The sequence below is a fragment of the Cetorhinus maximus genome, chromosome 31 (genome assembly GCF_964194155.1).
Source record: "Cetorhinus maximus chromosome 31, sCetMax3.hap1.1, whole genome shotgun sequence".
In the NCBI taxonomy this organism is placed as follows: Eukaryota; Metazoa; Chordata; class Chondrichthyes; order Lamniformes; family Cetorhinidae; genus Cetorhinus; species Cetorhinus maximus.
Window position 1 is genome coordinate 1,069,291 of NC_135909.1, and position 12,508 is coordinate 1,081,798.

Sequence of the window (12,508 nt, forward strand, 5' to 3'; positions counted from 1 at the left end):
CAACTAACTAACGTCACTGAAACAGATTGTCAAGCTATTTATCACATTGCTGTTTGTGGGAGCTTCCTGTGCACAAAAAGGTAACACTTCCACAAAGAAAGGAGGGTGGAGGTTTGGAATGTTCTTCCGCAAATGGTAATTGAGGCCGGTCAGTTGTCAGATTTAAAATTGAGGTTAAACAAAGGAATGGGCCATAGATGGATAGTCGCAGTTAGGTCACGGATGAGCCATGATCTCATTGAATGGTGGGGGATGGGCTGGTGAATGGGCTGAATGGCCTCATCCCTGCCCCCGTGTTTTAAATGGACATGCAATCCGGGTGATGCTCCACCCAGTTGAATTGCCTGGTTTTGGGCAGTCACTTGGGGAGGGGAGAGGAGGGGTTTTAAGGTGAGATGTGTTTTTAAAATATTTTAAAAATCTATTGCTTTGCATTTTATTGCATAACGTACAATTAGGATAAGACAAAAACAACAAATAAATCAGGGCGTGTGTGTTTAAGGTCTGGCCCTGTGGGCCGTTGCCATGGCGAACTAGTTTGGCTGGGATGGGATGGGATGGGGAGAGGGGCGGGGCTCCGCCTTTATCCAATCGGCACGCTCCGGTTAAGAAAGGGGGCGGGGCGATGCCATCATTCAATCAGCGCCCTTCAGTTGAGGAAGGGGGCGGAACGATACCGTTATCCAATCAGCGCTCTCCATTTGATGGATTTTTTTTTATGTGGGGGTGGGGATAAGCCAATATCCAATCAACACGCTCCAGATGATGACAGGGCCAACCGTCACTGAACTATAGTTCTCCGTTTGAGGGGAGGGGCTATACCGCCATCCAATCAACGCACACCAATCGAGGGGTGGGCCTGTACGGCCATCCAGTCAGCGCGTTCCCATTGAGTGGGGCGGGACGTGGGCTGTACGGTCATCCAATCAGCGCTCTCCACTAAGCGTCATCCAAACTGGAGGGGGCGGGGACTGACGGTGACGTCATCCAATCAGCGCGCGGAGGTTGCGGGAGCGCGAGCTCCGAGTGAGCGGCGAAATAAAAATCAGAATTTGAAAAAAATTCTTTAATTTCCCAATTTTGTCAAAAAGTCTGAGGGAAACCCGGCTCTTTTTCTTCAGTAAGTATTCAAATTTCGAGTTTCTTTTAAAAAAACGAAAAATTTAAGTTAAACGTTTTTGTTAAAGCATTTGTTTTTATGTTAAAGCATTTTGCTGGCTTTAATGTTGCTTTTTCTCTTCCCGTTATAAAGGAAACCTATGCAAATGAAATGAGGAAAGTTAAAACGGGAAAGCGAAACATTTGTTTTATTTTGGAATTAAAAGCAGAAAATGGCTTTTATTGTTTTTAATTTTTGTCCAGGGCCGCGGCCAACCTAACGTGATGGCGGCGAGCGTGCCAGCCTCGGCGCTGATTGGCTGCCCGGCCGTAGGAGGCGCTCTCTGATTGGCCGGCGCTTCCTCGGTTGTCAATCAAAGGGGCACGTGGCACATTCTCCCTGAGGGCAGGTTCGGTTGCACTGTGGCCCTCACACGTGATGAACAAAACATGAGTTGGGATCCAAGGGATTTGGCCCTGCATCCACATCCAGAGAAACTGCAGGAGGTTATGCAAAAAAATAATTCGCCCAGCATCAGCTCTGTTTATTTAAGAAGAAAACACAGTATGCAATTGAGAATTAAAAAAAAAAGCTTGGGAGAAAAGCCACCCAGTGAATTTTTAAAACATTCATTTACAGTATGTGGGCTTCACTGGCTGGGCCCAGCATTTATTGCCCATCCCTAATTGCCCTTGAGAAGGTGGGGGTGAGCCGCTGCCTTGAACCGCTGCAGTCCCTGTGGTGTAGGTACACCCACGGTGCTGTTAGGGAGGGAATTCCAGGATTTTGACCCAGCGACTGAAGGAACGGCCGATATAGTTCCAAGTCAGGATGGTGACTGGCTTGGAGGGGAACTTCCAGGTGGTGGTGTTCCCATCTATCTGCTGCCCTTGTCCTTCTAGGTGATAGTGTTTGTGGGTTTGGAAGGTGCTGACAATGGTAACCCCTAGGATATTGATCGTGGGAGATTAAGTGATGCTAATGCCATTGAACATCAGGAGGCGATGGTTAGATTCTCTCTTTTTGGAGATGGTCATTGCCGGCCACTTAGGTGGGGCGAATGTTTCTTGCCACTTGTCAGCCCAAGTCTGAATATTGCCCATGTCTTGCTGCATTTGGACATAGTCTGCTTCAGTATCTGAGGAGTTGCAACTCTTTTGAGTACAATCACAGTTCTTGGTTTCCGGGAGTGGGACATGAACCCACAACCTTCTGATTCAAAGGCGAGGGTGCTATGGATTGAGCCACAGCTGACACCTCCTGAGGAGTTGCAAATGGTACTGAACATTGTGCAATCATCAGTGAACATCCCCATTTCTGACCTTATGATGAAAGGAAGGTCATTGACAAAGCAACTGAAGATGGTTGGGCTGAGGAACTCCTGCAGTGATTCTGGTGAATGCACAACATCTGTAAAGATTGATTTAAACATCAATAATGTTGTTTTGGTAGCTTGGCATTTTAGTCAAATTTATAAGACAGTTTAATTTTCAGGTTCCGGCACCGTTCTTTCACATTCAGGTACTGTTAACCTCTGGGAAAATATTGAACGCAGTGTTTTGACTCTCGGTTTTTATCGTATTCTTCTTAAAGACCAGAGAGACTTGCCTTTCTGTGATGTTTTTCCATGGGTGCCCACTTGGGACATCCCAAAGCACTTTGCGGCGAATGGAAATTGTAATTGCTGTTCTAATGGAACTAGGGCAGCCAATTAGTGCACAGCAAGCTCCCACAAACAGTAGTGTGACAGTGGCCAGATTTCATTGTTGTGAACTGAGGCATAAATATTGGCCAGTACATAGGGCACAACCCCCCTATCCGTCTTTGAAATAGTGCCATAGGATCTTTTAGGCTCATTTGAGAGTGCACATGGGGGCTTCACTTTAATGCTTCATCCAAAACATGCACCCCTAACAGTGCAGTACTCCCTCAGAATGGATTTGGAGAATCAACCCATTTTGTTTTGTGTTCAAATCTCTGGAGTGGGGCTGGAACTAGCTGCTTTCTGGCTTGGAGGAAGAGTGCTATTATGTGTGACTATTTTTTAAAAAATAAAAATTGAATGTTTACTGGAACTGAACTGAGAACCAGCCCAATAGTTTCAATTTAAACCAAAAACGTATGGGACAGGACAAAACCTGTGCATGTATAAAATCTTCATCAGAAGTGTGCTAAAGTTCAAATGGATCATACAATGGAGGTTTTGTGTGTGTGTGTGTGTGTGTGTGTCCCTTTTTATTTTTAAACAACCCATTGATGCCAAACAAGCATTCAAAATCTCTCAATCCCTGCCTATCCTGTACAAGACCATTGTGAATTCTGGCTGGCTTGAAAGCTGTGCGACCCTTGGAAATCTACTACTGCACTACTGGCCGAGTGCAAATTCAGCATAATTTGGGTAAAATGCCTGGCGACTGGGGATGGTTGGCCAAAGAAATCAGCTTCTCGTGTTCATAAGCTGTTATAACACAGGCCCAACAGGTAAGACAGGATTGAGCCCCAATGGTGAAGCCACTTGGGGTCAGATGGAGCGATTGTAGGCATCAGATCTGAAGGATGGCCATTATGAGCAGAGCTGCCAACGTTAAACTATCCCAGGATCAGCTTAAGAGGGGAGGTGAAAGTGGAACGGAAAAATGAGCAAAATGTGGAAGCATTAGAGAGTGTGAAGGAGTGAGCCATTACTCTATTAGCGTGCTCTGGGATGAAGCTTTCCAGTGTGAATATTGTCTGCTTCTGTGCCACTTATGGTTCTGTTTTTGTGACCACCATTTTGCTTTCACCTAGGCCTGATTGTCGATCGAATGTTGTATCCTGGTTATCATGAGTTGGGCATTGGAGGAATGGAAATCCGAACTACCCAGCAGAGCCCTGCAGAAGATATCCGAGTACGAGAGCCAGCTGGAGAAACTGAAGAAAGAGCGACAACAGAAGCAGCTCCAGCTGGATAGTTTAGAAGTTGCATTCCAGAAACAAAACCAAAAGGTGATTTCCCTCTTACTCCCTCTTCAGCCCCCAGTTTTTGGTGAGCTGCTGAAAGCACCGACACTCATTGGGTATGAGGGAAAGTAAGAATCGTGGGACCCAAAAAAAAACAACGCCTACCATCCTGGTAGTCGCGTGATACAGTAATAATGGAGTTATTGACTAATCACAGTGACTGATCTCGGTCGGTTAGTCTGCAGCAGCCCCAGACATGAGGTGAGGAAACCCCACCTCCCCACCCCCTCCCTCAACCTCCATGGCGGAGAGAACCACGGAAACCATAGGCCCAAAGTCACCTATACCTCTCATACACGCTACACTCACCGCATATCATGTCTTAAATTACTCATAGTGTTTCACAAAACATGTTGTTTTCTGAAATAATGAAGGTTTTCCTGTAGATCTATTTATCTGGCATGCGTGGGGGAATAGGTGGTACTGGTTATCAGAAATGCTGATAACAGTGAGTTCTGTTTACCAGTGGAATTCAGTGCATAAACTTCAGCATTATCTAACATGCAAGTACTCAGGAAGTAAAGAACAGTATTCTTTTTACTTCTGATCTTCAACAGTACATTAGAACATGCTGTATAAAATAATACAGTTTATGGGTACGAGTTCCATAAGATATCTTTGCAATTGCTTTCAGTTGGTGAAGTGATGATTGATGTTAGGGGAACATCAGAAATTGTGGTTGGTAGAATGCTGGGTAACACAAAGTTTACTGTGGTTTGTATTTGAATTGATTCCATATCTCTCTCTGTTTCTCTCATGGGCCTCTTCCATAGGTTTTTCATTTAAAACTTTTTCACTCTTGATAGCAAGGTTAGAGTCGCAGATATACTTTTGCATCCTCCAACGGGGTGAGGAATTTATGTGAAAAGAGGAGAGAGAAATTTTGCCAGTAGCATTTAAGGTGCTAGTTGAGGCATTTGTCTGAGTGATAGGTTTTAGACATGTCATTGCGTGCTTGAATCACCAATGGGCTTTACACCAATTGCATTAACCCTGCGCGATTGAGAAGTGTGATGGTGATGTTATGGTTCTTCCACCTCTGGGCTGAGAGAGGGGGAAGCTTTGGTGCATGAGGGCAAAGACATGGGAGGGAGAAGGATGAAGAGAAAGAGGCGCTGTTATAGTTTCTGGCTTGTGGCCTTGTTGGCTTGAATTATTTTTATTTCATGGGCTGTGGGTGTTGCTGGCAGGGTCAGTATTTGTTGCCCATCCCTAATTGCTGATGAACTGAATGGCTTGCTTGGCCTTTTCAGAGGGCAGTTAAGAATCAACCACATTGCTGTGGGTCTGAAATCACATGTAGGTCAGACAGGGTAAGGACGACCGATTCCCTTCCCTAAAGAGCATTAGTGAGCCAGATGGGTTTTTACAACAATTGATGATAGTTGGCATGGCCACCGTTATGAAACTAGCTTTCAATTCCAAGATTTGAACCGCTGTCCCCGGGGCATTAGCCTGGGCCTCTGGATTACTAGTCCAGTGACATGACTCTGCCACCATCTACCCCAAAATACAGCCTGTTCTGTGTACACCACTGTGTTTGGGGAATTGTTTCAAAGAAGCTGGTGTTACATGAACGCTCATGGCAGATACAACAACAGCCTGCGTTTATATAACACCTCTAACACAGTAAAACAGCTCGACATTTTACATTCTCCATTGGACAAAAATTAACACTAAGCAAAAGGAGGAGATCTTAAGAGGGGTGACTAAAAGCTTGCTCAGAGATTGGTTTTAAGGACACCTGTACGGAGGAGAGTGATGGAAAGGTTTAGAGAGGGAATTATTTCTGTACGTGCAGCTTGAGTGGCGCTTCCCTGCCCATCTGGGCACATCACCTGCAACCTCGTGCTGACTTTGTGCCACTTGTGTCATTTTTAAGCTCGAGGGTGAACGCGATGAGAATGCAACCTTGAGGAGAGAGACGCAGGGCCTGACGGAGGCACGTAACAATCTGGAGAAGGCACAGCAGAGGCTGTGCCACGAGATTCAGGTGAAGGAGGCCTTGGTATGCAGTCTGGAGGGGCAGCTGTTGGCCACAAAGAAACAGATAGACAGCCTGGAGCAAGAGCTAAAAAGGTACCATCTCGGCTTCTGCCAGCTCCTTTGCTATACTGGTTATTGGGGTGCCATCAGGGGAACAATAATGGGATGAGATGAGGCAAAGTGGGGGTGGAGGGGAGCCTAAATTTGAATCTGGGCGTTGTGAATGTTGGCCTTTAAATGGTGCGCAATAGCCTGCAGCATTTTTTTTCCACAGTGACGAATCAAGGGTTCAGGTGAGTGGATATGGAGTGTGCGTGATGTTTTGTGATTTGTTATCTGGGGCTCAGCTGTTGTGCAGTTCGTTTGTGATTGTTCTGATGAAAAGTTGGTGATAGAAGGACATTTTGTTAAGGATAAGTTAAACATCATCTCGACCTTTGCTCTCTCTCTTTCTCTCTCTCTCCGTTACAATTTATCCTGCTTTTCCTGCTGCTGCTGTGATTGCTGCTGCTCTGTGCAGTTTTTGTTTCTGTCCGTAATAATCTGCAGACAGTTGTGGGATTCGCACTTACTCTTAACTCATTCATTGCTAGGGCTGCAGAAACTGTTGAACTTCTCGCCGCTCTCGGCCTCCTTCCTGCTACAACATACAGACTTTTAAAACCCCAGGGTTTTAATCAATTTCCTGATTATTTTTTTTTCGCTTCACCTCTGCTCTATCCAACCTCAGTGGTGTGCCCTTGCACCCATGGACTTTACCCCTTCACCTCGGGGTCTCAATCATGATTTTAAGGTTTTTTTAAAAAATATTTTTTTAAAAAAAGGCTTTTTAATGCAAAGTAAAACCGTGGAATAATTTCAGGCTGGAAGCAGAGCTTGAGCGAAGTCGTAGAGCCCCAACATCAGCAGAATGCCAGCTCCACCTTACTCCAGCTAGGATCTATCCTGCGTGTACCACGCTGAGCACCACTAATGAGGGTAAGTTTTATAGCTCAAGACTTAGCGAACCTGGTTGGAGTTTTTTTTTTAAGGTTCTGTTTTGATCTTGAGTTACCTCAAGATATCTTAGTTACCTGATGTAGGTAACAGATGGGAACATCAACTTTCAAAGGGGGAGTTGGATAATTATCTGAAAGGTTTTAAGAACTGCAGGGGAAGAGAGCTGAAATGGGTACAGTGGGCCGAATGGCTGCATCCTGTGCTATAACCGTTCCATGACTTCATTGATTTTTTTTTCTCTCTGTGTTTTGTACAAACAGCATTTGCACCGAGCATCCCACACATCCACCCAGGGACGGAGGGCAAATTCTCTTTCACCATCCCAAAATTGTGCTTCAGCTCCCACATCGGAAGGGTGCTGTCTTACTGCACGAGTGTAGCGTGGTTTGTTGAGCCAAAGCGCTCTCCATGTTGGTTCTTTGGAATTGACACCTTTGAGCAATTTCAAGGCACTGCCCATCAGGGGCGAGACTGACAACCACCCCCCCACCCCCCCCACCCCAAAATCTCTTGTAGCGTTTTTTTTGCCAGGAGACAGAAGGCAATCGTCCTATGGATTCAGATATTCCTTCCAAGCCCTGGTTGGCTAGAAACGTTAAATTAGTTGTAATTGTAACTTTATAAAAACCTCATTGTAATTTTTGCCCCATATCCAATTTTAAAAAATCTTTATTCAGTCCCTTTAGGCACCAGGTGAACTAATAGCAGGTTTGTCTTTAAGTCTGACGGGTAAGGAGTGCCACACGCTCCTTGACAGCTTGACCTAGATATAAGTTGAGGGGTTTATGTCCTGGTTCAAAAGGTTGAGCTGCTGCACATTCCTTGTCCTGTTTACCGTACCGTTTTTGACCCCTTTTGCTTTTATCTGCCCCCCTCCTGAAGACAGAATTCACTGGCAGGCTTGCTGTCGATCCTCGCAATGCCCTGCCTAAGAGACCACATTGCGTGTGAGGGGTAGACCATGGTAATCACCAGACTGTTTGACTGCAGGAAGTGTCACACTGAGTATGGCCTTTTGCCTTCACTGGATATGCATGTACGTTTTCAACCTCGTGATTCAGGTTTGGGTTCTAACATTTCATCCCCAATCTGACCAGGGTTACTGAGACCATTTGTTGATCATCCAGGCTAAGGGAGAATTCTGCATAACATGGTTCAGCTCAGGAACCCTGTTGGTCTGAGTGACCCTGTTCTGTGTTCAGAAAGACATTTGACACTGGAGCCATGAGTGAATTGAGGTGGTGGTGGATGTTGGTGTAAGGGAATTAGCACTTGTTTTGCTTTTTATACCAGTGTCGGCAGCAAGCATTCCTGGATTGGGTATGGTAGAGATTAAAAACAGGGGTTTTTAATCCACTGTTTCATCAGGCAACAGCAGTTGGGGTTTGGGAGCTTGAACCTAGGCAACTGAGGGCATGACCACCAGTGATGGAGTGATTAAAATCACAGATGCTGAAGAAGCCAGAATTAGAGGGGTGCAAAGATCTTGGAGGGTTGTAGGGGCTGGAGGAGGCTACAAAGATGGGGAGGGTTTGAGGAGGCCACAGAGATAGGGATGGTTGGAGGAGGCTACAGAGATAGGGAGGCTTGTAGGGGCTGGAGGAGGTTACAGAGATAGGGAGGCTTGTAGGGGCTGGAGGAGGTTACAGAGATAGGGACAGTTGTAGGGATTGGAGGAGGTTAGAGATTGGGAGGCTTGTAGGGGCTGGAGGAGGTTACAGAGATAGGGACGGTTGTAGGGATTGGAGGAGGTTAGAGATTGGGAGGCTTGTAGGAGCTGGAGGAGATTAGAGATAGGGAGGGTTGTAGGAGCTGGAGGAGATTAGAGATAGGGAGGGGTGAAGCCATGAAAGGATTTGAAAACGAGGAAGATAATTTTAAAATCAAGGCATTATTGGACAAGAAACCAGTGTAGGTCAGTGAGCATGGGGGTAATTTCTACATCTTGGGTTAAGTACGAGGCGTAGTGGTTTAAGGAGGTGAAGACCAGGTGTTTAAAACTCTGGAGAGGCCATGAGAACATGGGTAGAGGAAGTCTGTTAACGTGTTCAGGTTCTGCTTGGTAATCCTCGGTGGGGGAAGGGAAGGCCCTCTTGTGTCCTTGCCAACCTCCAATGGCTCCCATGCGCCAACAACCAAATCCCAAATCCTTGCCCTTGCCCCATCTCTGCAACCTTTGACCTGCTGTCTCAATGCGCAGGCAAAAGGGGAAAAAAAGAAACCTGACACAGAGTTTAAAAAACTACACTGTGGCTTCTCACTATACCTATATCTGTTGGGAACTACAAATGTGCTGTGTTAACCAGAAAGTGTAGCATTGTTATAAAAACAGAAGATGCTGGAAATACTCGGCAGGTCTGGCAGCATCTATGGAGAGAGAAACGGAGCCAAAGTTTCAGAGCAATGTGGATGCTTCCGCTCCTGAGGCTTTCGAGTTTCTTTTATCTTGATGCCGTTTCACTTCGGTTTCTGGGGAGCCAGTGTGTCGCTGAGCTACTCAGTGTTTTATGTTGCTAAATCAGCTCCCTTACCTCAGCGGCAGGTTGTCAGACCCATGAAAAACTGGCTCTTTGAGTCTGCTGCTGGGGTAGGAGAGCTAGAACTGGTAGTGTGAATGTCTGGAGCTGGCATTTGGTCACTCTCAAGATGTGAGTGTTGCTGGCCCTTGTGGAGATAGTGGGCTATCTTATTGAACTGCTTCAGCCCGTGTGGGTAGGGTGCCCTAGGCTTTTGCCCTAGCCACAATGGGCTGGTGTTCCCATGCTCCTGCTGCCCTTGCCCTTCCATGTGTTGGAGGCTTTGGAGCTTGTGAGGGTTTCATGTTGTGGTTCCTAAAATACTAACACATTGTAATGTTTGCTATTCTGCTCTTGATATGCAGGTTCGAAATGGGATGAACTGCAAGAAAAATGCAACCGAGAGGTAGAGGAGAAGAAGAGGCTAGTCTCGGAAGTGAAAGCTCTGAAACTGCAGGTCGGTATGAACTGGAGGTTCGGGTGGCTCTATAATCTAATGTAGCATTTGATTCTTGTGTAATTTTAGGGGTGCTGACGGACGCGACCATGGCGAGACATTGCAGATGGTGTTTATTTCTCCCCTGTCACATCAGGTTTCATTTTCGTCCCCCTCTACTGAGAAAGCAGGTCAGAGATTGCAAAGACAGGGACAAGGATTTGGTCTCGTTTTTTTTTTGGTAGCGGAGGAGCCAATGGAGGTTGGAAAGGATATAGTGACCTTTCTTCCCTCCTGAAGATGGGCAAGTAAGGCCTTGGAACATGTTGGCAGTCCTCCTACAGTTGGGTCCCCATGGTAGTCTCCAGACTTCTGGTCCTATCCTCTGGAGCCCTCTTCCCATTTCCTAGACAGCCTCTCTTTGCCTTTAGTAGCCTCCTTAATACCATCAAGTTTGATATCAGTCAACTGTCCTAATTCTCAGTCATGGATCTCCCCTCTTTGAAGCACCTTTGACGGCTTTACATAAATCCATGATGATGTTGCTTTTGGAGCCGAATGTTTCATTTGCTTCCAATGTAACTTGAGGAGAAATTCCCACTGCGATTTTTCTGGCCCAGAGTTTTCCCCGATTAGCTTTTCTCCTCTTCCAATAAGATGATTAGAATTGCCAGTCTGTGACTGTATATTGGTATGCTGTGGTACAGAGAATCTCACTAACTGTCAGTGGAAGTTCATCAGAGTGAGCTAACTCAGCAGAAAGTTTGTTCAGTTTGAAGTGTCACCTTCAATTGCCGGTAACGTTTTTTTGTGTGTGTGTCTGACTGTAGTGAATAAAATCTGGTTTTATTTGGCTGGTATTTTCTCATTCTGCCCCTGCCAAAGCTGCACAGTTTGAATACTTAACTCTGCATCATCAGAGTATGACCAGCTGTGAGGGAGAGTTACTGATCCTGTTCCCGCTTTTCCCTCACTGTTCGAGGAAGGCTTTTCGCCCCTGCCCACAGAAGTACTTTTTAGTCTCCCCCCACCCCCCCGCCCCAAAACAACCTCTACAGGTGCTGCATTATTCTCCAGCACCTTGCCAGAGGAGCGGTTTTTTCACGAGTGGGTATCTTCGGGCTGTGGAGGGTTTAATAGTTGAGACTGCTTCTCACTCATAGTTCATGCATTTTTGGAAATTTTGCCCTAGTGGGGACAGGATGCTGCTTGTTACGATGCATTCCGCAGTGGAATAACCAGTCAACAAGCACTGTTAATACCTATATGGGCAATTTATTGCAGCGCTCCAGTTGCCACCGTGTCCCTTAAGTCATCACCTTCAGGCTGGGGGTGGAGAAGGTAGTCTCCTGCTGCAACACGAGGCATGGTTGCTCACTAAATGTTCTTTGGCCCAAGGTTCAACAGTTGCAATTTAGCAGCAACAAGAGTCACCGAGAAAGTGCCCCGCAGCAGATTAGAGCCGCCACGTTCTCGTGGCAGCAGGAGAAAACGCCCACTCGTGTGCCGGAGAGCCCCGTTGGACGAGGGCCGCCTTCCTCCGTATTTCCATGGGAGCAGCCGAGGACACCTCCGCACTACAATTCCAGAAGCCCGCAGCAGAATGACAACAAAACCAGTAACCTTGGACCGGGGTCCGGGAGCAGCCAACTGGGTCAGTTTGAGGAGCCTGGAAATGCGCAACTGCAGGAATTGAGGAAAGAAAACCAAGGTACTGTGACGCTCTGGTGCTTTGTGTTGACATTTGGATTTCCACTGTCCTCTTTATCTCGCAGATTTTGCCCACATTCCTGCTCAGGCCGTCTAGCGACATGCATAATTAAGAGGCGCAGAAAGAGGCTCCTAGATTGTAGAAATTTGGCATCTAGAAGAAGCTCCGATTCAAACATCAGTCCAGTGGTTAAAAACAAAATGCTGGATAAGAGTCAGCCAGTATCTGTAGTGAGAAAAATAGGATTAACGTCAACAGTACGATGACCTTTCTTGAGGAAGTTGGAGATTTAATGGTTTATAAGCAGGAAAGGTGGGTGAGAGGAAAGAACACGAGGGAAGGACTGTAATGGCGGGGGGGGTGCAGTTATGATGGTGTTTGGCAAAAGGGTGCAGTAAATGGGACAAAGAAAAGAAATAAATGATGCGCCCTCAAGAGGTATTAATGGAAACAGCAAAGCCATCACTGCCTGCTGTCTGAGAAAATGGGAGCATTGATTATCATCAGAAATTGTTGAGCCAGGAAGACTGTAAAGTGTCTAATCAAAAGATGAGGTGATATTCCTTGAGCTTACTTCAGCTTCATTGAAACAGTGCACAAGGCCAAGAACAGAGAAGGAATGGGATGGAGAATTAAAATGCCAAGTGACCGGAAGCTTGGGGGGGGTCACGCCTGTGGACTGAATGTAGCTGTTCAGCTAAGCGATGGCCCAGTCTGCGTTTGGTCACCCCGATGTAGAGGAGACCACATCGTGAGCAGCA

General features: G+C 46.3%; 1 protein-coding gene across 2 annotated transcripts in view; it reads left to right on the forward strand.

Annotated features, from left to right (window-relative positions):
• LOC144670392 (uncharacterized) overlaps positions 1–12,508 on the forward strand; it is a 34,105-nt gene that overhangs the window by 2,981 nt on the left and 18,616 nt on the right. The window contains exons 1-6 of one of the 2 annotated variants that reach the window (XM_078532874.1): positions 967–1,120; positions 3,887–4,084; positions 5,982–6,178; positions 6,948–7,063; positions 9,966–10,057; positions 11,435–11,747. In XM_078532874.1, the coding sequence (XP_078389000.1) occupies positions 3,923–4,084; positions 5,982–6,178; positions 6,948–7,063; positions 9,966–10,057; positions 11,435–11,747 (880 nt within the window). In that variant the 5' untranslated portion in view covers positions 967–1,120; positions 3,887–3,922. Of the gene's footprint in view, positions 1–966; positions 1,121–3,886; positions 4,085–5,981; positions 6,179–6,947; positions 7,064–9,965; positions 10,058–11,434; positions 11,748–12,508 lie in introns of those variants that run through there. The other variant, XM_078532876.1, reaches the window with a different exon arrangement.